Here is a 27385-nt window from a genome sequence, read left to right on the forward strand (position 1 = left end):
AATCTGAAGATGTATGAAAATGGTGTAAGCCTGGATAAATTTTTAAATGCCTTGTACTTAAACCAGAGGTGCTTCTTTGCCATCTTTCCTTTTGTTTCATAGAATCTTTTCCTCCCTAGCTCTTGTGCTACTAGTTTTCCTGAAATTAGCTAGAACTAAACTAGCTGCTAGTTTTTTGTGAAACTAGAGAAAAATGTTAGTATACTGATGCTAGCAGTGATACAGGATCTTGTAATTAAACTCCGAAAGGTAATGCGTATGATACTTAAGGGAGCAGTTATGAAACATGGATTCATGTTTCATTTAACTTTGTCACTTCTGTCCAGTGGAATGTTTCATTTAGCAGCTTTAACATTGTCTTAATACGTTTATTTAATAGTAAATCTAGAACATGAAAAAAATTAGTCGCTAGTAAGCTTTTATTTTAAAGGTGACTTGCACATTTGGATATGAGTGTTATGACATACACCCTGGAATATGTAAACTTGCATGTAATTAAAGTGCTGCTGCTGCAGGCTCAACCATTTGAGAGATGTATGAATAAAGATGGTGCTTGAACGAGTTAGTCTTTACCCTGCCTTATATAGGGTTCTAGAAGTTCTTCATTGCTGCTGAGTAGGGTTCTTGTGATGTGGCATATGGTCTTTGGTAGTGCCAATTGAGACGAATCTAACTGATACTTAGAGAGATGTGTAGATATATCTCTCTCTAATTTGGGGATATCAAAAATGTTGTGTAGGTGTCACTTCTTCCTCTGTGCTAATCCCTGTATTAGGATTTGAATTTTAGCAGCCTGTCTCTTTCTGGCAATAGCTTGATTTTGACCCCATAGCAGACTTCGAATGGGATGTTCTTACTTGAGTGTGGCTGTGCAAGAAATTACAAATACTTCTGTGACAATGACACTCAACAGTGCTTTGGAATTGCCAGCCCAGCTGGGGCTTTGAGATTTTTTTTTTTCACCAGTAGATGTGAAAGAAAGTGTGTTTTGAGAGTGTGTGTGTGAACATTGGTAGTTTCTGGGACCCTTGAAGATTGAGAACTTTAATATGAATGTGATTAGAAGATTTGATCAAATTTTTGTGGCCTTGTGTAAGTATCCTTTTTTCTTACAGCTGGTGTGGCATGGCTCTATTAGGTTTTGAATACCGGATCGATCAGGAACAGATTAATATGATTTAAAGGCACATTTGTCCAGTGTAGGTTTCAGTAAAGATTGTTTTGCTTCTTCTGTAGCAGCATAGGCTTACTTAGTATGTAATGCATTTTTTTGGGGTAATGTGTGAACTTGGACCAATAGCAGCAAAGCTATTGAATATACTGAGTGTATGGTGGATCAGAAGACAGAATAGAGCCACATGTGTATAATACACCAGTGTTTTTCAAACAAACTGCCTTCAAACACTTTTATTTAGATGTGTAGGCAAATACTCAATTATAAATTAGAGATAATAATCTGCTTGTTATAAGAAAAATTACTGAAATTTTCCCAGAGTGAATTAATTTAGAAGTGAGATTTTAATTTTAATTTCTGTATGTCTAATTCTGTATATATTCTTGGGGAGTTTTTAGTGTTCTGAGTTTGTCAGAATTGTACAACATGAATTTAAATAAAGCATAAATTTGAGCATAGTCATGAACTGAAGGATCATTTTTGTTTACATACCTGTATGGTTCCATTAAAACTCATTCACTTTCTCTCTTGTAGAATTTTATGCAGTGGAGAATGTAAAACAGACACTTCAAACAGGCTCGGAGTTTCCAAGTTGGAATCTCCTTGTCTACTAAGTAAGCACGCTTTGTGTGCAAATCATTAATCTACATATTCTGTGGAGTATAAATGTCTCTTCAAGGAAATAGTTCTGTCTGCCCTCTTCAAATATCACAGAATTGTTCATCTAATTTTAGACAGTAGAGGTCTCTAGGGAATGGTTCCTTTAGACCTTGCTTTTGCTTTGTTGAAGAATTTAATCACCTATTATAATGTGGAAGGTATGTTACTGAAGCTGTGAGGTCAAGTACACAAAAGTTTGGAAGTGGTAATGCATATAGGTGCATTATAGCATGTGCATTTAATGGAGCAGAGAACTGAGCAAACCCTTCTGAGCTGGGTGTAATTCAGTAGTACAGTGTACAGTAGTTCCAGAGCTAGCAGTTTAGCCATACCAGTGCTGGTGAATCCAAACTAGTAAGTTTAGCCTTGGACTTCTTGCACCAAATCTGGTAAAGCCCGTACTGGCAGAAATAAATAGTTTTGTATGGACCCAACAAATGCAGTTACCCTCATGTGCTGCTTCATTGTAAATTAAGATTTTGTTCTTGGGGTGATATTACATAGTCTTGTAGTTAAGCTTATATTTGGTTAATTTGACTGTATGTCCTGTATTTGCGTCAGGCATTGATGTGGACCAGTGGCCTGGCTATCTTTTGTCATCAATTTTAATTTGTTTCTAAAACTGAGTGTGAGATTGCTTTTACTCTTCTGCAGGTGTTAGCTGTGTGACTGCTGTCAGTCAATTGAAACATGTATCTAGCTATTGTCTTCACCACTCCTCTCCTTGCCTTTCAGGCAGTCTCTTTGTAGTGCATGGGAATGTCTATTAAATTCCATCAAATAAATAAAACCTCTGTTAGCTGATGTTAGTCTTGCATCTCAGTTACTCTGCTTTCTTACAGGTCTTCCAGTCTCATTTCACCTCAATCAATCTATGTGGATTATAGATCTAATTTCTAATTAAAGTCTAATTACTTTTCCTGATATGTAATACTTTTTTCATAGCTTCCTTTGTCTTTTCTTCATATGTTAACATAGAGTCACTTCACTCCTATGACATTGCACTGTTGTCTTGGTGCTTGCCATTATACTAAAATCATATATTTTTTGAGCAAGAATGCTTATTTGAATCCTAAGAATATTCAGTGATGTCTGCCTGGAGCTTATGGGTCAAGTGTGCTCATTTATGTAGGCAACAATGAAAAATGAAAACTAAATAGAAAATCAAGCTATGATGAGGGCAAAGATGGCACACTTTTCAGGCAGATTGCAGGTGGGGAGAGTATAGTCCATATAACTAGCACATAGCAAGAAAAGATTGCACAAATCATTTGGAATGCTTACACTGTATGTGGTGGTTTTCCCTTTAGATGATACAGACTTTTAAATAGCATCTGACTTGTAAGCCCTACAAATTATGTTGAGTCTTTGAAAAAAATCTTCTGGGTCTTTAACAGTCTAGGAACACTAATGCAATACCATAACTTGAAATTTACTTGCATTCTGTATCAGAAGTTTTTGCATGCCAAGTAATTGCAAATACTACATATGTATGTATCTTTGCTTTTTAGTGCTTTTCCTCTAGAATGTAAGCATTATGGTGAAGAAAAGATACTGCTATCAACAGTGTAACTCTCATAGGTAAGTGTGAAATAAAAAAACCCACAAATGCCTTTTGTATTTCTAAGGTGAATACTTCATAAAATATACAGGGACTTGAATATGAAGGAAGTACTGTCCTTATTTCAGATTAGCTCCAGATTATTTTTTATAGAATGTTGTAAGAGAACACTTGTGTCCTGGAGAAAAAGGAATGCTTGTGTGTCTTCATTCTGACATGTAACTTGTGAAAAATGTACAGGGCTTGTGATGTTTGTCTAGCAGGAATCTGATAAAAGGTGCTGATTTCAGTTTCTATAAAAAAGCATACCCATAATGTAACTGGAACATCTGTTGGCTCGACAGCAGAAGAGGGAAGGGAGTAAGCTACGGTAAAATAAATTTGTCAATGTAATAGATGCACTTTTGGAAAATGAAATGTAAGTTGTTAATAATGTCTTTGATTTCATGCATTGTTTCCTTAACTTTCAGTAATGCTTTACTGTGTTTTACTGAAACCGGATAAAATGTTTTCTCATAAGGAATTCAGTAATCAGTTTTACTATTTTACATATGCAAAATATTTCATTGGGGTTTATTGTTTTTCCCTGCTTTGTGATTTGTTTACAAAATTCTAGTACCATTTAGAAAATTAGTCTACTTGATAAATACTGAAGCTTATACTCAAGCCTGTCTTTATCCCTTGAATTCATTGTAACTTACCTGTTCTCTTACTGTGCTGTCAGTTTTCAAAAATGGTATCACAAACAGCTTGTGGTGATTCTGTGTGTGGACACATCAGAAGCAGTGGCTTCTTAAATTGAAAAGTGTGTGATAGGCCCTTTCTTCTGGAAGCACTTGCTACTCTAAAAAAGCAGTTACTCACCTGTGATGTTTGGAATGTCACAAATTTGAAAGACATGAGTTTTTTGTAAATGCACTAGGTGTCTGTGCCCAGGTGCTGGAAAAGGGACTGGGCTGCAGGGGACCCTGTGAGGAAAGGTCAGGGCTGCCCTGTGCTGTATGTACAGTGGGGCACAGCTGAGCGCAGCAATGAAGATGGTTTTGCCTGTGAGGAAAAAAGTATTTAAGAAAGGGGAAAAAAACAAAACTGTGCAACAGCTGTGAGAGAAACAGCCCTGCAGTCACCAAGGTCAGGGGAGGAGATGCTTCAAGCACTGGAGCAGAGGTTCCCCTGCAGCCTATGGAGGAGACCAAGGTGAGGCAAGCTGTGCCTCTCAGCCCATGGAGAAACACGCTGGAGCAGATACCCATCTGTGGCAGTGTGGGATCCTCCATGGGCTGCAGCATGGATATGTCCAGAGGAAGCTGCAGCCCAAGGAGAGCCTATGCCAGAGCAGGCTGCTGACAGGAGCTGAGGCCTGTGGGAAAGAGCCCACACTGGGGCAGGTTTTCTGGCAGGACTTGTGACCCACGGGGGACCCACGTGGGAACATTCTGTTCCTGAAGGGCTGTGCCTCAGTAGTGAGGACCCATGCTGGAGCAGCTCTTGAAGAGCTGTCCCCCACGTGAGGGATGCCACGGTGGAGCATGAGGGAGGAGCTGCAGAGAGGAGCTGTTAGGGCCTGATCACACCCCCTGACCTGCTTGGCTGAGGGGAGGAGGTAGAGTGGGAAGTAAAGGAGTGAAGTTGAGCCTGGGATAAAGGGACACATGGTAAAGGTGTTTTTAGTTTTTTCTTTGTTTCTCATGTCTTAACTGATATTAAATGATTTTGCCCAAGTTCAGTCTGGTCTGCCTGTGACTGCGATAGCACAATGAGTGATCCTCTCTTGACCTTGACCCATGAGCTTTTTCAACTTGTCTTTTTCCCACTGTACTTTTGTGGGTGGGGAAAGAGGGGCTGGGTGGACACCTTGAAAAACAACTAAAGAAAAAAGGTTAAAAAGAAATTTCTCATAATTAGCTCAGTTTTTTTCAAAAAAATAAAACCTACCTGCTTTCAGTAACTTCAGTCTGAGAGTGAAGACTGGAATAAATACTGGCAATAGTTTCCTTGACAGTTTTCTGTTCCAAATCAACTGTTTCAATGAATACATTAACTTACAAGATGCTAAATAGAGTGCCTGATTTGGTATTTGCTTAAGTGTGACGTGTCATATATTAAGATGTCTTCAGCGTCTGAGGCTCTATGTGTGTGTTGAGTAGTCAGGGAAAAGTTCTCTTGGTGAAGAGTGTAGTATCAGTATAGTGACCTGAGACAGTCTGCTGCTCATAGTGCCTCAAACGGTATAAAAAAAATTAAACTTAAATTGTGAGAAGGCATTTGGATGTGTGGACAAGATACCCTTAAAATGGAGATTCTAAAGGTATTGCAAGTCTTCATCTCAAGCTTAATACTCTTAAGGGGTCGGCTTGGTTACAATTTGGGCTTTCCAGGTTAAAGATCTTCTGATCATTATGGGTGGGTTAAAAAAAAGTATTATGCAAATTGTTTTCTTGCTGGCAAGGCTTCAGTGTCTTGTCCAGATAAAGTCCGGTAGCTAACAAGTATGCACACAGAGCAGCTAGTATGATTTGCATAAATACTAAATAATCTGTCCTTGAGCTTCCAGCTTGGCTTCTCTGGTACTGTTTTATTGGTACATCTGTTGAAGCAGTGTGGTTGGAAGCTTTTCTGGTGATGGACTTGCTTTGGCTCAAACTAGCTTTCTTAGGGATCACCATTGTCTCAGTGATGCTACTGAATTTCTGGTTGCCTGTGTGTTATTCCATGCTCCTGATGCATCACAATTTCTCAGTGTCCTCGGAACTCAGTCTGCAGTAGGTAAGTTTTCTGCTTAGTAAGGAAGGCTACATGCTATGCTCAGGTGGTGGTTAAATACAAAGATAAAATGGGGAAATCTGAAATAAATGACAGAGCTAGAACTGTTCTAAAATGAAGTTGCAATGCATTTGAATGCAACTTTAAACTAACTTGACAGGTGATTAATTACTGTATATGTGTTAAGAGAAGCTATGGAAAACCTGTAAGCTAAGAATCCTAGTAACTCTGAAACTGAATTTGGATTGCTACAGGTTTGCCTGCCTACCCAGTCCCTTGTGTAGTCCTAGTGCTCTGTTGTGGAGCCCACTGGTAATTGGTATGCACTGTTGGTGTCTTCCTAGCCTTTCAGTGTTCCAAGATAGGCATTTCAGTGCTTGGTAGTACGAAGGCTTTGGTATGTGGAAAAGAACCAGGAAGTCTGGCCTTCAGTTGCTACTGAGATTACCGAAGCATTGTGTTAGTAACTGTCTATGCTTTTTTTGACTCTTTGGTGATGGCAGTAATATGCTGTGCTTCGGTGCATTGCTTCTATTTGCCATGAAGCCTGTATGCTACCACTAAAAATTCTAGGACTGTTTACCTTGTTATTTCTCACTTGAAAACAACTAAGATGTAATTTGTTTTCTTCGGTACTTAAAACATGTACGCATTCTTGGTTCATCAAATGTACGGACCTTCTTTCTCAGTACTAAATGGTGGCCTTGAAGTCCTACCTCAACGTGCTACATTGCTGGTTTTCTTATTTCTTCCCTAGCCTTTGTAGGGTATGTTGCATCTCTTCTTTGATGGCCTGAAGTGTGATGGGCCCACCAAGCTAGAAATAATTCACCTCTATGTTGCCAATCCAAATCTATGTGAGCCACTTCAATCTTGGCTGCTTGATCTACCTGCTGATTGTTTAGATGTTCTTCAGTGGCCTTACTCTTGGGTATGTGAGAATCTACACGATGTACTTCTACAACTAGGTTCTCCAACTGGGCAGTGATGTATTGACACAATGTGGCAGCTCAGATGGGTTTACTAGGCATTGCCAACTGCTCTGCTTCCGTTGCTGCAATCACCGCCATAGGGCATTTGCCACCATCCATGAGTCAATATAGACTTAAAGCATTGGACCATCTTTCTCATTCAGCAACATCTAAAGCCAGCTGGATAGCTTTCACCTCTGCAAACTGACTTAATTCACCTTCTTCAGCAGTTTGTGACTAGTCATAGGGGACTCCATATGGCTGCCTTCCACCTGATTTCCTACAATACAACAGGACTCATCAGTAAAGAAGGCATATTTCTTCTCATGTTCTGGCAGTTTTATTATACAGTGGGGCTTCTTCAGCAAGTGTCACCTCTTCTTGTGGTTGCATCCCTACCTTCTGGCCAGTCCATAATAGTTTCCAAGATTCCTGGATGACTGGGACTTCCTATGCGAGCTAGTTTTAATCAGTGCAACCCACTTACTCCATGTAGCATCAGTTGCTTGTTGTGTGGTGGAAACCCTCCTTTTCAAACATCCAGCCCAACACTGGTAACTGGAGTGCCAGAAGGAGCTACGCTTCAGTACCAACCACTTCCAATGCAGCTCGAACCCTTCATAAGCTGCCAATATATCTTTTTCAGCTGGAGCGTGGCAGGTCTCAGATTGTTTATATCCTAGACTCCAAGAGACCAAGGGTCAACCTTGAGTCTGCCCTGGTGCTTTCTGCCAGAGGCTCCAGGTAGGGCCATTCTCCCTGGCTGCAGTGTAGAGCATATTTTTTACATCTTGCCCAATCCAAACTGGCCCAAGGTCTACTGCTTGAGCTATCTCACCTTTAATTTGTTCAAAGGCTTGTTGTTACTCAGGGCCCTATTTAAAATCATTCTTTTTTCAGGTGACATGATAAAGAGGGCTTACAATCACTTTGGAATGTGCATTCTCCAAAAGTCAACACCTAAGAAAGCCTGACTTTCTTATTAGTTGTGGAGGCATAGCTGTTATTTTGTTGATCACACCCACTGGGTTCTTAAAAATCAGTATTCCCATTTTATTCCCAAAACCTGGATCTCCTGTGTGGATCCCCTGACTTTGTTTTATGGCAAAACCAGCTTTCAGAATGACTTGGACTATTTCCTCCCCTTTCTCAAAAACTGTTTCTGCTCTGTTGCCCCATACGATGATGTCATCAATGATTGCAGGTGTTCTGGAGCTTCACCCTGTTCCAGTGCAGGTGGTAGGGCTGTGTTTCCACTGCTGGGGCAGCCTGTTCCAGGTGTATGTGGACACCCTTCCAAGTGAGGGCAAACTGTGACCTGTGCTTTGCTGCCAAAGGGATTGAGAAAGAAGTTTTTGTGGTATCAGTGGTGGCTTGCCACTTAGCTACCTTTGATTCCAATTTGTATTGAAGTTCTAGCATGTCTGACATGGCAGCACTCAACAGCAGTGTGACTTTATTTGGGCCACGATAGTCCACTGTTAGTCTCCATTCTCCTTTAAACTTTTGCACTGGCCATATGGGACACTTTAAAGGGTGAATGGGTCCTGCTGATCACTCCTTGGCTCTCTAGGCAGCAAATCAGCTTATGGATGGGAATGAGGGAGTCTCGACTGGTGCGGTGTTGCTGTTGGTGCACTGTTGTAATAGCAGCTGGCACTTGTTTTTATCTTTTTATTAAATTAATCATTAAAATCTTCCACTTTTCTGTAACCCCACCGCAAAAGGGTCTTCTGAAAGTCTGGACAAAGTAGACGGCTGCTTAGTTGTCTCTGTTTCCAGGGCAGCTATAACAAAAGCCCACTGTTGACACTATTTTGGATCCTTGAAATACCTTCTGCTAAGAGTCTGTGACAAGGATATGTGGAGCTTCTGGGCCAGTCACAATGGGATGTTTTTGCCACTCATTCCCAGTCAAGTTTATTTTGGCCTCCAATACAGTTAGCTGTTGCAATCCCCCTGTCACTGTGGAAACGTTAATGAGTTCTGCCCCTTCATAGCTTGATGGCATTAGAGTACACTGTACCAGTATTTAGTAGAGCTTTATATTCCTGTGGGTCTGATGTGCCAGGCCATCAGATCCACACAGTTCAGTAAACCTGGTTATCCCTGTCCTCCACCTGGCAGGAGGCAGGACTCCTAATCCTGGTCGTAGGATTCCCCACCAGGATGGCAAGTAGTACTAAGTGGATGTAGCATGGATTAGTTCTACTCACTTATACCACCTGATGCACAGGGGCGACAACAACACTGAGTATGCAGACAGGTTAGTTGTATGACCAGTGAGTTTTCAAATCATAAACCAGTACTATATAGTACAACACTATGATAACGTTAGCCCAGGTCCCAAGGAGAACAAACAGCACCATAGGGAACACATGCTGCAGTTAAATAATTCAACCCTGAGACCATGGACAGCAACTTTAAGAGCAGAGAAATCAGCATTGTGGCCAGTGATAATTAATCCAGTCCAATGAACACTGACAACAATTTTATTCTAACACACCCTAGTTGAACCTGTCATTATCTCAACCCTTCATGTCCCTGTGAGCACCAAAAAGGACTGTTGTGCTTTAGCCCTGGGTGGTAATTAAGTGCCACACAGCTGCTTGCTCATTGCCCTGTTAAGCAGAGGAATGGCAAGGAGAATTGGAAAGGAATGTAAAACTAAAGGGTTGAGATAAGAGCAATTTACTAATTGAAATAAAATAAAAATGGAACAACAATAATAAGATAACAGTGATAACTCTTATAATGAAAAGGTGAGAGAAGGGTAGAGGAATGAAATCCAAAGCAAAGGGAGGAAACAAGTGATGCACAGTGGAGTTGCTTACTACCTGCTGACTGATGCCCAGCCAGTGCCTGAGAGGCTGTCAGCTAACCCCTTCCAGTTTGTGCAGTGAGCATGAGTCCCATGGTATGGAATACATACTTGGTTAGTTTGTCTCAGCTGTCCTGGCTTTGTCCCCTCACAATTTCTTGTGCCTTTTCCATGACAAGGCCTGAGAAACTGAAAAGTCCTTGACTTAACCTAACAACAACTAAAAACATCAGTGTTCTGTCAACATTGTTCTCACAGCAAATCCAGAGCAGCTCTGCACTGGCTGTGAAGAAGAAAATTAATTGTGTCCCAGCTGAAACCAGGACAAGGCTCCAGTACATGAAATGCTTTTTTTTTTTTTGTCAGAGGATGTGCTCGTTTACTGCACTGTATTCCCCATGTTGAAGGAAATACAGCAAACCAATTTTGAACAGGTATTTAAGTCACCCTGAATTTTTGCCTATGTTGTAGCCAACTATCTTCTGAATTTTGGGTTTTTAAACCGCAGTTGTCAAATAGAAAACAACATCCACTATTGTTATGGGCAAGATAAAAATAAACAATTTCTTGGGATTTTTTGTTACAGTAGTAAGCTCACATGTTTTTGCTGAAATTCATGTTGGAATTGGTGTCTAGGCATTGGTGCTGAATGGTGGATAGGGGTAAGTGGGGAAGCAAATTTATGACATAATTCAGTGAGGCAGGGGAGAATAAATATATTTTATTTTCAGACTTTAGGAGGTACTGAAAATGGATGTGTCTTTGTCATGAGTTTATAAATTGTACATTTAAAATTAGAATTCAGAAAAAATAATGGATTTGTTTTAAGTTTGAATATCCATGACTTTATTAAGCGTGCAGCTTGAGCATTTCCTTGGATCATCAGATAGTACTGGGGGGGGGGACCCCCAAAACAAAATGCTTTCTTTTGCAGAGCTGGCATAAGATGCAGTGAGTATACCTAAATGTCCATCTTAAGTGTGTTTGCCTACTTGGGAAGTAGCTTTATAGGTTTTGCTTTTTCTAAATATCTGCTGCATTAAGCTTTGAGGGTTTTTTTAGGTCTTTTCAGTCACTCCAGCATCTTTTGCCATTTGTGCTGGTATCAGAGACTTCTAACTTCACAGTATTGCTTTTCATAGAGGGTGTCTAAAGCAATTATAATTAATTGTAGCTTAATTGTATGACTAATTGAAGGGAGAAGTAATTTTGTATAAGAATTTTACTGTACTGAATTTGTTGTTCATTAACAGAATTTTTTAAATGCTAGTAAATATTGCTGATGTATGCTGGAGATGTATTTTTACTACAGATACTACCAAGGCTTCACGAATGGAATGAACATGTTGCTATTGACTGCTTATTGACAGCAACCAGCTGGGCACTTCACTGGTGATGTTTTCGTTGTCACGTTGTCCTGTTGGAGTTTGCTTATACTGACTTAAAAAGAGGAAGAAATCAAAGTGAAGTACCATAAAATTGATATGGACAATAAGAAGAAAGACAAGGACAAGCCAGATGAAAGAATGGCACGGCCTGGTGGGAGGTCAGGCCATAATCCATGTGGAACTGGTTCATCAAATTCTGGAGTGTTAATGGTTGGCCCTAACTTCAGAGTTGGCAAAAAAATTGGATGTGGTAATTTTGGAGAGCTACATTTAGGTAAGATCCTTGTTCCTTTATTTCAGTTTGCATTACCCAACGCTATTGTGTGCAGTCTAGCCATAAAAATGACTACATGAACACATCAGACAGCTGTTCAAAGTACTTCCAAGCTTCGGATAAGTTAAATTTGTCTTGCATGTCTTCTGTGGTGTGACCCCAGCCAGCACAAGCTCTATCACATGCTAAGAATCTCTGCAGCAGGAGACTTTCTGGGACTAAAAATGTTCCATAACTGTATGCAGTGCTGTCCTAAATTCAGTTGTCTCTTTGAAGATGCTGGAAATTACTTCATGGTTATTGTATTATGCTACCTTTGCTGGTTTCCTGAAGCAGTTCATTCAGATGTTCTTGGGGCAAAGTGTATGTGAAACACATTCTCCTACTTACAGGTCTGTCTTATAGTGCTGTGGTCTTGGAGGTTTCTTTGAGACCGTGTAGCAGGCACTTCAGTGGTTTTAATAGCAGTGACCTTTTTGATTCCTTCATTTCCTTTTCATCATCAGCAGTATAATGAGGCTAAACAGTGAGCTGCTGTTGGACAGGGACAGCGAGGATCTATCTGTCTGTAGGGAGAATCTGGGAGATGGGTAATTCAGTCAGTTCCCTGCTGAACAGATGGTTGAAAAATCAAATGGTGAAGAAGGGACAGGTTAAGAATGACTGTGGAATTTTGAAGCATTTGAATGTGGGCAGCAAAGCTTGAAATGTTACTGTTTATTAGAGTAGATGCTAAAATGATGGGTATGTGCTTTTGGAAAAGTATATATTTAATTTTGCGCTCTTAAATTTCCATGATGACAGCATTAGCCAGGGTTTTCAAGGTCTGTGATTCCTCTGTGTGTTAACAAATGTAACTTGACACTTAATGGCAAGACCTTACTCCAATATTCGTGGAACGCTTAAGTTAATGCTTTTCTTTAAAAATAGATGGATTTGCAAGTGGGGTGTTTGAGAGAAGGGTGGGCTGTGTAGGTCCTGTGTTTCTGTTGATCTGTTGTGATTCTGTGATTCTGTTGACCTCTGGTAGAACTACTGTCCTTCAGACAATGTTTTTAATATAGTGCTTGTACACAATGTTGTAATGCATGTTATAAATGTGACTATATAGACATTTATATAACATGTTTTTAATGCAGTGCTTTCTAGGGGCATAATCGAGTCTGAGTCAGAATGTAAACAAGCTTAGTACATTAATATTGTAGAGGGATGAAAGGTAACATTGCTGGAGCTCTGACTGAGGATACTGAAGTTAAGTGTCTCAATAAGAGGTACTCTGGTTAATTCCTGTTGATAGTTAAAAAAGATTGATATATTTTGACCTTTACAGTGTTATATATGTACCTCAGCAGTTCACAAATCAGGCTGAAACTCTGTCTAAAGCTTTTCTTAAACTTTTCTAAACTGACTTTGAATGATGATTTCTTTTAAACCTCTCCATGAAAGATATCAGACTAGTATAATTAACGTCACGTTTATTACTGAAGGCAATTGCAAACTAATAAAGTTAACTTTTTTCCTGTCTGTTATCTTGGACTAGTCATGGCCTACAGAGTTGGTTATCTATTTCAGATCAGTATCAGATTAACTCATTTGCTTGCAGCAGATAGAGAGTGATATCATCTATTTCATTCTAAATACAGAATGCAAGTAGTTAAGACTGACTCTGGTAGTACTGAAATGAAGTAGGGCAAACAAGTAACAGAAATAGGAGGAAGATGGTAGTGTAGCTTAGTACCCTGCAGCAGCCACCCGGACAACTGCAAGCTTTTGTTTTCCACAAATAGTAGATATTTCAAATCCTTATTTATTGTTACTTGTGGAGTAAGATGTTTTAAATGTAAGTTACTGAAAGCAGGGATTAAGACTAGTATTACAGAATCTGATATAGATTAGTTACTTTTGCATTATGCTACTACAGCAGCAAGTAACTTCAAGTGGGTATCCTTCCTATGAAGATGTACACAAGCACTTATTTTTTTTTATGTACTTCTGCAAATGGGAATATATTTTGAGCATGTGTCTTAAAAAATCTTAGACTTAAAGGAGGAATAAAGTTTTTAAAGAGCTATGAAGCTGTGCTTCAGGAGATAAAAATTCAGTTACAAATCAGTAGCCATTGTAGTCTTCCTGCTAAGAAAAAAGGAAGAGCCAGACTTCTGTAGTGGTTTGGGGATCAAATGGTAAATTGGCCGTATCTAGCAAATGAATGTCTCTGATGTGCAACCATGAACTTGCAAAGGACTAAACTCTTCTGAATATTTAGCTGTTAATCTTAAGGCTTTTCTGAATTAAGATAAACTGATGGGATAGTAAACGAAAGTCTGTTGCTGCTGCATGTGATGCCTTATACAATACCTGTTCTGTGTTTAGAGAGAGATCAACAGCGATGTCAGATCTGCTGTCTTCCATATTCTAAGAGACAGTTGTCATGACTCACCACATTGAAGGTTAAAATGTCCCTTCTGATGTTTCTTCAGAGTGATAAGCCTGTCCTTACTATGTTTGGCTACTGGGACACAACATCCAGTCACTTAACTGTAACTAGATTTGTTAGAATAGGCTGAAAGTGCAGGGCCTTTGCAAGAGTTTCTTTTAATACCTTCTAGACTGTAATAGCATACAGGAACACAAAGACACTTCATATGGTGTGATTTTTTTGTAAAAAATGTAACTCAAATACTCATAAGAAATGTTTAAGATGCCTGGATTTCCACTCTAGTCCCTGGATAGGTCTTGGAATTATCCATTCTTTTGGTGGTCAGAGTAGGGCCTGCTGCCCATAGTGATTCTGTGTTTATTATTATACAGCCTTCAGGCAACTTGTTTCTTGTAAAGCTGATCCCTTACCAGACATGTGATTTGTAATACATCTTTTTTTCAGCTTTGCAAGAGTACTTTATTTTTAAAAATAAGGACCTGAGATCGTAGTTTTTGACTACAAATGTGATTGTCTTCACAGGAAACCTTTTGTCCTGGTCCATGTCTTTTCCCCGCTTGATTTCTTTAATAAAACTGAGCTAAACATGGGAAATCCAGACCTGAGTAATACTACAGAGATAGAAGTGGAATTGTGATTATAAATAATACACACTACACTCTTTTAAAGACTGTAGCAAAATGAAGTGTCAGAATTTACTTTTCTGTTACCTGCTATTTTTTTAATTTTACATAATTTTAATATTTACGTAATTTTATTTTTTCATAAAGCTTGTCTACCTTTAATCATTGCATACTATTTGAAGTAACACTTGTTGAAATATGCTTATCCAGTTACAGAATCACTTCTAAAGCAGCATATGCATTTTCTAAATGGTATAAGTATTTTAACTCAGTAATGCTCTTCTCCTGTTTGTTGTAACTTTAAGCTTAGAATGTAGAGAATTGAGACACACCCTGCCTGCCCCCCCCCCCCCCCCCCCCCCCCCTTAGTCCTAGTTAATTCTAACTCTAACTAGTGTCTGGTATTCCAAAACATATGATAATCTTAAATTAAATTTTAAATAGTTTTCATAGTTTTCAGCAATAAAAATGAAAATGTAGAATGACCCATTGCACTTTACAGTAATTTACCAATTTTGAAGCTTTTCTAGTGTATAGAAATGCTGCAAACTTGGATGAAATAGCTGAAACTCTCAGTGAAACTGCCACTTCTTATACTATTTAAGAACAAAGTTCTGTTTGAGTATGGTATCGGACTAATAAAGCCACATTTTTTCAAGTTGCTACCAGAAGACCTAGCACCTTAGATCAAAAACATTTCAAGACTTCCTTGATGTTTAAATGGCATTTTACTTGAACAGGAAAGCCAATGTCTTACATTGTTGTTTTTGTTCTTTTTTTCAAGGAAAAAATTTATACACAAATGAATATGTGGCAATTAAGCTGGTAAGTTACTTTAAGGATTTGGGATGAGAAACTAATCAAAATTTTCTTTTCTTATATAATGGTTTGGTTTCCTTAATTAAAATCCTTAAGCTATGTATGTTTTGAACTGAGTAGATGAAGGCAGTTAGTAATAGATGTAATAATATACTTTGGACATACTGAATAAAAGCAGCGTTAATTCCTGCACTATTATCAAGGCTAAGTCTGTGTTTGTCGATGGTGATTATTGGCTGCTTTAGGGATATATGTGGCAGTTGTCTTTAGTAGATTCCTTTTTTGTGCAACAAGTAGAGGAACACCAAACTTAATGTGAATCTGACTACAGATAACTACAGAGGAGCTCCAGAAATTCTGCAGCCTGCCTGTATTTTAACACCCTTATTTTTGCCTCAAACTGTTTTTCATTCGTAGTTGTTGGTATTTGCACATCTGTTTTGGTAGACGTTTTATTTGCAATGATATGAAAAATGTTTCCTTCATTTGCACACATGGTAAATGTGGATATTTTATTAATACTGAAGACTCAGAAAAAGCAGAACAATGACCTCAGAACAGCACCGTATACTTGATGTTTTGTTTCTGGATACTTTTACCTTCTTGGTAAATGACTGTTACTGCTAAAGAATTTCATGATTAAGTTCAGTGTTTTACTTGTCCTTGAAGAAATTTTAGGACTCCCATTAACTTGTTGCTGCAGTAGGACAGAATATTTCTCACAGCATAGTATGGTCAATTTCTATTTCGATGAAGTGAAAGGTAAGCTATCGAAACAGAAATACATGGCTTTAGATGGGTAATCTTAAAAAAATCACAAATGTATATAATATACTCTTGAAAATTATTTGTGTGACTATTTGTTCAGAAAAATATTTACTTCAATGGCCACAGATGTAAAAATATCTAACTTAGGATTTGAAGGAGCAGCATCAAATGCAATTCTGGTGGTTATTGTGTGTTATGCCCGATATAATTTTGCTTTAAAATACCTTGGATTTACTCTGTATCTCTGATAATACTTGAAAATAGTCTGAGTTCTTCTACTTACTGGCTGTTTGCTATAAAGCGCTGTTGTACTGTAGGAGGGTTTGTTACCTGGTGTGCAGTGCTGGTTCCTGCACCAAGTTTCAGTATTCCTATTCTTTTAATCTGGTTTGTGCAAAGTAGGGAGCAAGGTGGTAACCCGCCCATGCCTAGCTCCCTGATTGCCAAAACTTTACGCTATCTATACTTTTCAACAAGCAAAGTCGTCAGCCTTCGTTGGTTACAAGTGACACAACTTTCCATTCCTTGGTCCTTGGTTTCCTATTTGTCAGGTGCCTCCTGCTCACTGTGTGAATGCAGTCCGCGTGCGCAGCCTCCACTTTTGGAGTCTGGTGTGTGTGTTTCTTGAGTCAGTGGTCAATAGGTTAGTGGGTTGTTGGTCATGATCTACCCTGGCCGGAATTACCTTTCCTATAGTTTTCCTGAGTTTATTTCTTGTGAGTGCTTCCTTTGGGAAATTCCTTTTCTAAACAGGAGGAGCGCTTAGCGGGACATACAAAAAAACTTGTAACATCAAATAACCATTAATGAGTCATCTGTTCTAATTGTCTTAAAGTCAAACTACTAAGAATACATTCAGTTTTATTAATCATTTGATACCTGCACATTCAGAAATAGTTTGCAAGATGATGTTTTTGAGCATTAGTCACTCGGTGTAGAGTAGAACTCTTTAACCTGATTAGTGGGTTTTGGTAAAACAGTTTTTATTAATAAACTCGTGTATTATTTCAGCCCATTTCAACTTTCAAAGGTACTGTTAAGTGGCAACTTTGACTTGTTTCCAAATACTCAATTTTACAGCTGTTCATTTGTAGCTGTGCAAAAAGCTTGAAGTACTGTTATTAACCTCCTTTGAAGTCACTAAAGAACCAGTGTAGAGCAGTACGTCTGTAATTTACTAGTGCTTACAGAACTCTGGATATGTACTAAACTTGTCAAGTTGTCCTCTTACTTCAGTGGTATGAGAAGCTATAGTGTCTTTGCAATAAACTACAGATGTAAGGAATCAGTGAAAGTCAACACTGGAGCTTGCATCATCACTGTAAGGTAAAAACACATTCATTAGCAGGTAAAACTAGTGGATTCTTTGAACATAGTTCTCTTTTTTTTTTTTTTTTTGTAATCTCATTCAGCTCTTTTGAACTTGGGTCACAATGTTTGGTTTGTTAAAAGCAGCTGTGTCAAATTGGGGGACTCAGTTGAATTCTGCTTTTTTTCTGTTTTTTCTTCTATTACAGACAGTGTCAGGACTTCATTCTAACAGTTAGTTAGGTTGTGCTTGGTCTCCTTTCCCTTTTAAAATGTAAGCCTAATGTTTTTTTTCTGTCTCTGGCACTTACTCCTTTTGTGCTTTGAGAGCAGTGATTAGGCCTATGTTCAGTCTTTGTTATCCTAAATGAAGCACTCATAACTTCCTCTCTGTTTTGCACCTGTTGTTGTTCAGGTTTAGCCCTCCTGAATTGTGTTACTTTAATTATGTAATTATTCTAGTTCGAGCAGTTACCCTTGGTAGGTAGGGTTGGGGTAATATCTCTCCAGAAGTATCCTAAAATTGTATTTGTATTCCTTGTGGTAGCATTTGTTGTTGATGTATTGTTTTGTTAGGAGCAGCAAAACATCTCCTATGCCAGATGTTTTATATATAAATGGTAACTGTATAGTGTAGTGCAGGAAGGTTGTGTGGGTTTCTCTTGAGAGCATGAATTATAATGGCTGCGTTTATACAGCAGCTTGCAAGAGTACTTCTGATGCTAAAAGTAAATGGTTTTTACAGCTACTGTTTTGACTTACTAATTCAACACAATGAAAAGTTTATTTCCCTCATGGACAAAACTATACAAGTATGTTCCTGTTTACGATGCTTATGGCAACTTCAGGACTGACTTATATAAGGAAATGTTTTAAACAGTTATTCTATGTGAGGCATGAGGGTCATACAATGTATGCATTTTAATGTATAACGTATATATGTGAATGCATGTTTGTTCTGGTAAAGCAGCCACAATTCCAGGATATTACTCTTGATCTGGCTTCTTTCATTATGACCTGTTCTGATGGGGCACATACCCAAATTTGAAAGGTTAGATGAGACTTTTTTTCTAAGAACTGGAATGAGGATCTTTAAGAACTGGGTTTCAGCAGTTGTGCACTGTCTAGTAGTATTTGTATATTTCCGCTGGTCTATTAGTATATGGATTGATTTCTTGTGATGAGGTAGTTCTTCAGCAATAACCATTTGGTATACATGAATGGCTCACCTCTTCATTTATTATTTACTACTTTTACTACTTAGACTTCCCTATTCAGCTGTACTTTCTCCTTCATTCTTCTTCCCTTTTGCTTTGACAAACTTCTCCATTGCCTGAATTTATCTCAATCTCAATCTTAAAATCTGCAGGATGCTTAACCACTAACCAGATACCAACTAAAGAAACTTCTGGTTGAGCTGCTTCTGGAAATAAGTAAATTTTTCTTTTTGTTTTTGTGTGAAAGATAGCAAGTTATGAGGTAGTCACTACTACTTTTAATCTGTAATCTTTAATTCATTGAGTAATGATTAAAATCTTAACAGCTGAATACTTAAAATTTTAAGTGGGGTGTGTGTATAAAGAAGATTGCGTCTGGAAGGGTTTTTTTATTACAGTCTAGAGTGATCCCATTTCAGAACCTCTTTAGACAGCTGTAGTAAATGCTAGTAGACTGATCTTTTCCTGTAACAAGATCCTTATCTCTTAAAGAGCTTTTTGCTGAAAATACCTTTTGTTTGCTGTTACCTAAGAAAATATGAAGCAGAGACAGAAGGTACACTGAGTAGGAGTTAAACATGAAAAGCAGGCAATAGCTGAATGTAAAAATAGTGCTTTGGGTTAATATCACTTCTGACCTTATGGTTAGTCTAAGTAAACTTTTCTCAAAACCTTTTAAAAGGGAAGTGGTACATCTTGGAAATTGTGTAGTAGTTTATTCCATGTATTTGGCATAAAAAGAATTGCAAAAATACATTATGAACTTGAAACAGATGTCACGTTTTGGGTGTTGTTATCCTTTTGTTTGAATGTGTAAGCATCCCACAAAATAAGAAAGGAGAGAAGAAACTTGGTTCAGGGAACCTCTCTGAGCTAAGGAGCTCTTTTCTGTTGGTCGGGTAACTGGTGCTTAGTAACTGCACATTAGTTCCTTGGACTGCAGGGTCTGCCTGCCATCCTCATAAAGACAGAAATGCTCTTCTGCAGAGTATCTAGGTTTTAATATTGAAACTTTGAAATAATTAGACTTGAATATATAAGTAGTGCAGTGAAAGTCATTCTTAGAACATTGCAGAAATCCTGGAACAGTATTCTCAGGATGCTTCAGTGAAGACCTGAGTTTAAAGTAAACAAAGTAATTTCTTTTTTAAGAGATTGACTTCAAAGTCCTCTGGGATTGACATGATGATTTAAGTTATGTGTTGCCAGACTTATTTTTAGATGCTGAAAGGTACTAAAATATTAATGAAAATAGCAAGAACCATGATTTGAAGTTTCCTTTTTTATTGTTGAATACGCTTTTTAGACTTATTAATGTACATATAGTTACAGTGGTATGTTGTTCACTCTTACATTGTGGTGGAAGATTACATTTATCATACCTTTGTCTTGATTCATCCTTATCTATCTTTTCTCATTTATCAGTAGTTCACTGCATACTGCAAAGTGGGTTGTGTGGGAACATGACAGATAGTACATGAAGAGCATATTGTGCTTGCCCTTTCACAAGTTCTGTGGAACAGAAGGTTGTATTACCTTTGTATGTTTGGAGTTACTGAACAATTGGTAAGATACCTAAGCCTTCTCACAAAATAAGGCAATTCCAGAAGACTGTCAGCCAATAAATGGGCTATAAATACATATTACCACACTTTTTTCAACACTACTGGAGGGAGTAGAAGTATTTAATTGTCTCTCTGCTAGGCAGGGTTTAACTTCAGACTTTGCCTGTGTGTGGTTTTCAAGTAGACTTATTTGACTGTTATAAATTTGTTGTCTGGAGACTTACCAGAAGAGTTTCCTGCTGACGACTGGAACAAGCAGCATTCATTTGAAAAACTGTAGATGCGTATGTCAAAAATTGGAAGCTGTTTCTTTTCCCTGGGACAATTTTTTTGGTCAATTTATATATTTCAGTCAATACATAAAAGCTGTTTTTCATTTTTACTAAGGGAGCATCTTAGAACATTCAGGGGTGATTGTTATTAATGTCAGTTAAGACAAACGGTATGACTGAACAGAATCAAACTGCCCATAAGCCAGTGTCTTGCCTTAGCACATTCAGAAGACATACAGAGTTTTACGGACTCTTAGCAGGCAGAATTACAAGCTTTATTTAGAGACTATGTAGAAAGTGGTATATTTCATAACAGACATTTATAATACTACAGGCAAACTAGTAGCTAATTTCTGTGGTTTTGTAAAAGGTTCAGTAACAGGCTTCATGATGGATTTACTTATGCCTCTGAAAGCTGAGTACTGGAGGTTGATAGTTGCACTGATTTGCTTAGGCCCACATTTGCAGTGAAGTGTTTTGTTAAGCAGTATCAGTCTTTAATACTTGGAAATACAGTTTATGAGAACATACGAAATTTAAGTAGGACCTTTTGGTGGCCTGGTTAGTCTTGCTTAGTAGTTAGGTTTGAAGGATCAATACCTCTTTTGTTTAGAAAGTTCTTGCTCACTGCTTTGTGAAAAATTCCAGTGTTCAGCTACAATGAATGCTCAGAAGCATAGGAGGTATGTATCAAATTCTGGGGTTTTCTTTGTAGAAACTGTTACATTGGCCCTCCTTTGGTATTTGGCCTCAACTTCTGGTATCCTGGCAGAATCAAGTGCATAAAATGTACCATGACAGAGACTTTGGCTGTAGCAGCAGCAGCAATTTGAAACATCTGAGTGTTGGAGGGAGGTGCGTTGAGGAAGAGGACTAAGTTTCTCATGATTGAATATTGGCTTACAGTTTCTATGGCCTAGCTATGCTGCTGGGAAATAACACAGGCTAACAAGCCATTAGCTTCTGGAGAAGATGGTGTCAGGAAAGAGATGAGTGCCTTGCCTAAACTTTTCTTGAAAATTGACATCCGGCAGTATCAGTTACTGCTAAGTGTATTAACAATCTTAGTTGCATGCTGTAATTCTAGTAGGTGCAGTCTGTGTAGGAATAATACCCAGCTAATGTCCAGATTCTCACTGATGCACTGGAAGGTGTTGCATATCACAAGAAACCAGGCATATCTTCTAAAAGATGCTCTAGGAAATTGTTTAAGAATGTTACAATAAAGTAGCTTTAATTTGCAAAGGGAAATAATCAAGGAAGTTAGGGTTTTAATTTAGGCAACTTGTGTGTTCCAGTGCTTGGATCTCATGTCACTTTATTCATTGAGACCTTGCCACGCTAATACGTAGAACACGGAACTAAGATTTCATTAACCTAATAAAATATATCGGGAAAAGAAAGATTTAAACTACAAACTTACTCTGGTGCTCTTTTTTTTTCATTCCATGTTTGTAGCTTAGAATGGTGTTGCTAAGCTATTCTTGTGTGGAAGGATTTGGTTGGGGTTTTTTTGTAAAGATCCTAGGATAATTTTTTTTTATAAAGACGTATCTATCATGTATAGTAAGTTCGTGGAGAGTCTTTTCAATCCTTTAAGCTGCATGCATATCAATGTTACCTTTAGAGAGCTGCCAGACACATCACCCATATGCTTTGGAGAGACAGATTATTTTTTAGCTATTCCATTGTGAGTCTGTGATTGGGTTTGCATGTTGGACCCCAGTTCTGTAGAGCAATAAAAGATCTCAGTGTCCCTGTATGCACTAGTCTCACCTGAATGAGGTTTAGGTTTCTTAGTTTCTTAAGTACCAGTCATTTTGGAAGAAACATTCAAAATTACCACATGGCTTGGAAGCAGTAGGGCTCGTTTGGTGGGTAGTAGGTAAGCATATTGGTCTTTAGGCTTTGGCAGAGAGGCTTTGTTTTAAATGTTGTTTTTGTTTTTAAATCAGGAGCCAATGAAGTCGAGAGCACCACAGCTACATTTGGAATACAGATTCTACAAGCAGCTAGGATCTGGAGGTAAAAAGCAGCGTCATGCATTTTGACTGTGATATTATCAAGGATGAATTTTTGATGAAAGCTTTCTGATTTAGGGGTATAAATCTACTTAGTAAAGTGCCCCTAGTTACTTAAAGCAGAAAAAAGCCCCATGAATCACTGGATTAATGTATAAATTTTCCTAGTATTGTAAGGCTTTTTTGTTTTACTCTTTAAACTGTGTCTATGAAATCCTAAGACTTATAAATAAGTCTTTTAAGCATCACAGATTTTGTGTGCATATGGGTATACCTTACACTAAGCAGCCTTAGACTATTCTCAGTGCGTTCTTTTTGAATAAACACTACAAATGACCAAACTGGTAGTCTGCTAATCACACATTTTTATTTAAAGTTGCTATGATATTTAAATAACTTCAGCCTCAGTTTTACTCTTCTCCCATTGATACAGTATATATTGCTTCTTAATAATTTCAAGCCTTTTAAATATTTTTTAAAAAAAGTTTAAATACAGATTGAGATTTGAATTTCTCATTTCTCTCCCCTTTCTGCCCACACACCCATAAGTACTCTTATGATGGTCCTCTCAGTGATCCAGTTGTTACCATTATTTGCTTTTATAGGTGAGCAATACTTCTCACATGTTTGTGCCTTTCGCAGAACTATATGGTCAGTTAGCAAGATGTGAAGCTGTTTAAACTAGAAAACAACGTAGGATACTGTTTTCTTGAAAATGTTCCTTTAATTCCTATAATAGTTCTTCATAGGTCATGTAGTGAGTATTTCCATTTTTTTTACTTGTTCTCCTCATGTATGGATGCATACATGCGTAGTAACAGCAACTGAGTACTAAAAATGGTTTCAGAAACAACTGGTGAAAAGGGAGTAGTACTCCTTTCTTTCTCAATTTCGTAAGCAGAGCCATTATTTCCTATAAATAAAACATCTGTTTTTCATAAGAACTACTAATTCCAGTTTGTGCTACAGACTCAATCTTAGTGTGAAATAACCTGAAGTTTAAAGGATAAAATACCTGTAGCACCTTTAGAATCCCAGTTTATTTGGGGGTGGCATGGGGAGAAAGGAGAGTCATTAACATGTGAATGAATTGTTCTGGAAGTAAATTATGTTATTTTCCAGAAATATCTTCTGGAAAATAAGTAAAGAAAATGTTACTGGGCAACAGATTATCTGACTTCATGCTACCTTTTAACAGAGCATCTTAGTAGCCTTGCTGGAAGGAGCAGCATTTTGAAATTTTGTTGTCTTGGTATTCCCTTATCTCCACCCGTTATTTGTCTACTTGCTTATTCTTATAGTATCCCTTCCTCCTTTTCTAATGACCTTGTGACTTAATTTTTTTTTTAATTATTATTAATTTCTGTGACAAGTCTTGCAGTTCTGTACCTTGAATGCCATGAAGATAGAAGACATGCATAAGTGAAAAAAAAATTTGCGGGATCTTTTATAGCTCTGTTCCCTGAAAGAACAAGATAAAAATAGACATGAAATATGATAGATCTCCATTTTTATACATAGCACTTGTGAACTGGGAATATTCCTTCTTTGTGTTTAATAAAAAGTACTTTTGACGTGCATGAAAAAGCATTAACATTTCAAAACTGTATTCCTTTAGAGAGAATCTGCTCGCGAAGGAGGCTTATAATCTGTAACTTTATTCTCAAATGTGCTTTTTACAGAACATGCTTGTGAATGTGTAGTAGCTTGTAGGTGTTTGTCAGGAAAAAAATGTGAAACATCGTTCTTAAACAGGAAGCATTTTATGTACTTTTTGGGTCTTTTTGAAACATTTTTAATTATATGGGGGAATGGATCTAGAACTTATTAAAAACAGTTCTAAAGTAGCTTATTTTGGTCACATCATTATTTAGCTTTCACTTAAGGTTTATGTACCAACATCAATTTTTATTAAAATTATTGTCTCTTTTCTGCCATAATTTAGTCATTCAGTAACTTTGAGCATGCTCTTCTCATGAAGTTTGAGATCATTTAGTCAGAGTGCAGAAATTTCAAATGAATGAGCAACCTACAGATGGAATTTAAAGTATCTTTAATTCTAATAAAATTTTAGTTAAAGGTGTGTTTTCTTAATGTCAAAGTATGAATGGTAGCACAACCTGATAAATTACCATCAGTGCAGTACTAGAAATACAACTATAGCTGAATTCTTACCTGAAATTACACTGAGACTTTTGGAATGAATAGAAATCAGTTTTGTACTTTTTATTGAATTTTTGTAGTAATCTCTTACACTGTCAATCTTTCTTTTCATGGTAAGAAGATGAACTGTAGATGTATTTCGTATACTGTGGCCTGTAATTTAACTGCACCTGAATTTAGTGTGCTTTCCTACTAGGAGGGACTGAGACAGGGGGAAGAAATCGGTAACTTCTAGCTCAATCTGAGTATTGAGAAGTAAAGCTGAGAATTTTTTTAATGTGGGATTTTTGCAATTAAAAAGGTTATTGGTGAAAATGGTTAAAATGCTTTATTTCTTTGACAGGTACTTTCAGTATGGTTCAGTTCCCTTTTGCAGTAAGGAGTTTGTGCAGATTATGAAAGAAGTTATGTATTGTTACGTGTTGAAGAATGTAAAAACTATTCAACTCTGCTGTCTGATTTTTTTTTAATATCTCTTAATAAATCTGTGCTTCATTAATCATAATGGCTGGGAGTCTTTACAGGTGAATGAGGACCGTTTTGTATTTATCTGACAAGTGGAACAAAAGAATGGCAGGTGGCTCCTGCTGCTTAGGCTACTTCAGTAGCGCTTGTGTCTGCAATACTGCTGTTTTACTAAGTACAGACTTACTATAGTACCTGCATATAGCAACCAGGATTATCCATGGTTAGATTTTAGTTTTTCATTTGAGGTCATTTTTGAAAGAGAAATAAGTTCTGTTAATCTGTGGATTTTCCTACCTCTGAAACTGCTGTATTAACGTTTCAGAGAAGGCAGATGTTCAGTACTGTTAACAGTATCTTATTTTTCTTAACTCTGGTAACTTCTGTTCTGTTGGCTGAACTCTAGCTAACGCTTTTATTTTTAAAACTGGCAAACAGTTTTCTTAACAGGGTGACTGTTGGTCAGTATATGTGTAAGATACTTGTGTACTATGGAAAAAGGTATATTTTAAAAGGTTATAGCCAGTGGGAAATAGGTGCTAAGTATTGCATTCTGTACATGAGAATCTTTTGCAGGTTTGATAGTAACAGTCATACAGTAAATGTGCTCTACAATGCTATCTAAAAATCTTTTTTTTTTTTTTTTTTTTTTTTTGAGGTCGTGAGTGCCTACCTTAGACACAACAGGTTCCTACTGCTTGGGCAGTGGTAATGAAGAAGTTACTGTTGGGTTAGTGGTTGAAGATTGCGGTGCTGGCATAATGTGGTTTTGGAAGATACAGAAACCTTACCAGATCTCTTTTGACATATTAGCTAGTAAACTTTGTTAGTGTAAGAAGTCTGAATATAACGTTGAGGCTGAAACTGGGGAAGTGCTAAGCATTTGTGTATGGTTATCAACTGCTGTTGTAGATGAGTGGAGTCTGCTTACCATTCTGGTAATCAAGTTCAGTAGAATATTTATTTTAGCATTTCAAGCATGTCAGCATTTTCCAGATTGATGTTTGTGTGTTGGTTTGGGAATGTAACAAAGTCAGTTTGAAATACTCTGAATTTCTGATTATTGTTTTTTGGTGCAGAGTGCCTTAGGCGTGAGATTGAATGCTTCTTTGTTATAAGGTACACTATACATAGTTTAATGTTGAATGGTAGGGTAGACATTGATAGTTTTTTTTTTTCCTTGTTTTCTGTGTTGAAAAGGTGTTTGATGGGCTGAAGGCCAAGAATGAAGTTCAGTACTTCAGTGTTCAGTGCCTTTCCCTGCAGGTAAAGACAAAAATATTTATAGTAATGAAAATGTGGTTCCTCATCTAATTTCAGTTCAGACCAGCTTCAGTGTCTGTGTGTGTGAGATTTGAATGTTCAATAACACCTTTTCAAGTTTTTTTTTTACACAACTCTACTGAGGATATAGAGTGCATAAGGCAGATATTGGTACTGAAAGGGAGGCTATCAATTGTATTTCAGATTGTGATAGGTGATTTTTTTTTAAAAAAATCTTTCACTGTGAACTGCTAAAAATACTACTTTTATTTGGGAGAAGGCAATGGGATTTAATGTGCTACTGAGATCATCTCTAGGCCATAGCCACCCTGCCTTCCACTGTGTTTCATCACAGCATATCAGCATTTGTACTTTGCTATAATTCTTCCCAGGAAAAAAATATCATTGCTTTATTATGATCTCTTAATTCCTTTCTTAATTGGTAGATTGTAATTTCTTTACTAGACTGACATTCTACCATATCAGTTGGTTGAAGTGGTAGAAGTAAATTGTAGCTAGATTGTGACAAGTGATCATTTTTGTTCATGGCTCTTATAGAAATGGTAAAATAATGTACCCTGTTCTCTGTTTTTAAAAATATTTTGGGTTTGGCATCTTGTATTTGCTGTTATTATAGGATAAACATTATGGAAGTTACTAGGGTTTGAATGAGTTTGAAAAGATGCAAACATATTAATTAAATGCTCCCATTATTGGAAGCAGTAATAGTTTACTGGAGCTTCAGATTTTAGAATATAAATTCATTTCTAAAACAAGGGCATTGTGTTCCTAAAAATTAGTAACAATGAAAGTAGAATACAGAATACCTAGCTGTTAACTACGGAGTTA

General features: G+C 37.5%; 1 protein-coding gene across 11 annotated transcripts in view; it reads left to right on the forward strand.

The window, feature by feature from the left end:
* The window catches only part of CSNK1G3 (casein kinase 1 gamma 3), a 70913-nt gene that overhangs the window by 12774 nt on the left and 30754 nt on the right, over nt 1-27385 (forward strand). For 6 of the 11 annotated variants that reach the window (XM_055790833.1, XM_055790836.1, XM_055790831.1 and 3 more), the window contains exons 2-5: nt 3346-3415; nt 11246-11612; nt 15460-15500; nt 22580-22649. In XM_055790833.1, the coding sequence (XP_055646808.1) occupies nt 11435-11612; nt 15460-15500; nt 22580-22649 (289 nt within the window). In that variant the 5' untranslated portion in view covers nt 3346-3415; nt 11246-11434. Of the gene's footprint in view, nt 1-3345; nt 3416-11245; nt 11613-15459; nt 15501-22579; nt 22650-27385 lie in introns of those variants that run through there. The other 5 variants (XM_055790830.1, XM_055790829.1, XM_055790837.1 and 2 more) reach the window with 5 other exon arrangements.

The sequence above is a fragment of the Falco peregrinus genome, chromosome Z (assembly GCF_023634155.1).
Source record: "Falco peregrinus isolate bFalPer1 chromosome Z, bFalPer1.pri, whole genome shotgun sequence".
NCBI classification, from domain to species: domain Eukaryota; kingdom Metazoa; phylum Chordata; class Aves; order Falconiformes; family Falconidae; genus Falco; species Falco peregrinus.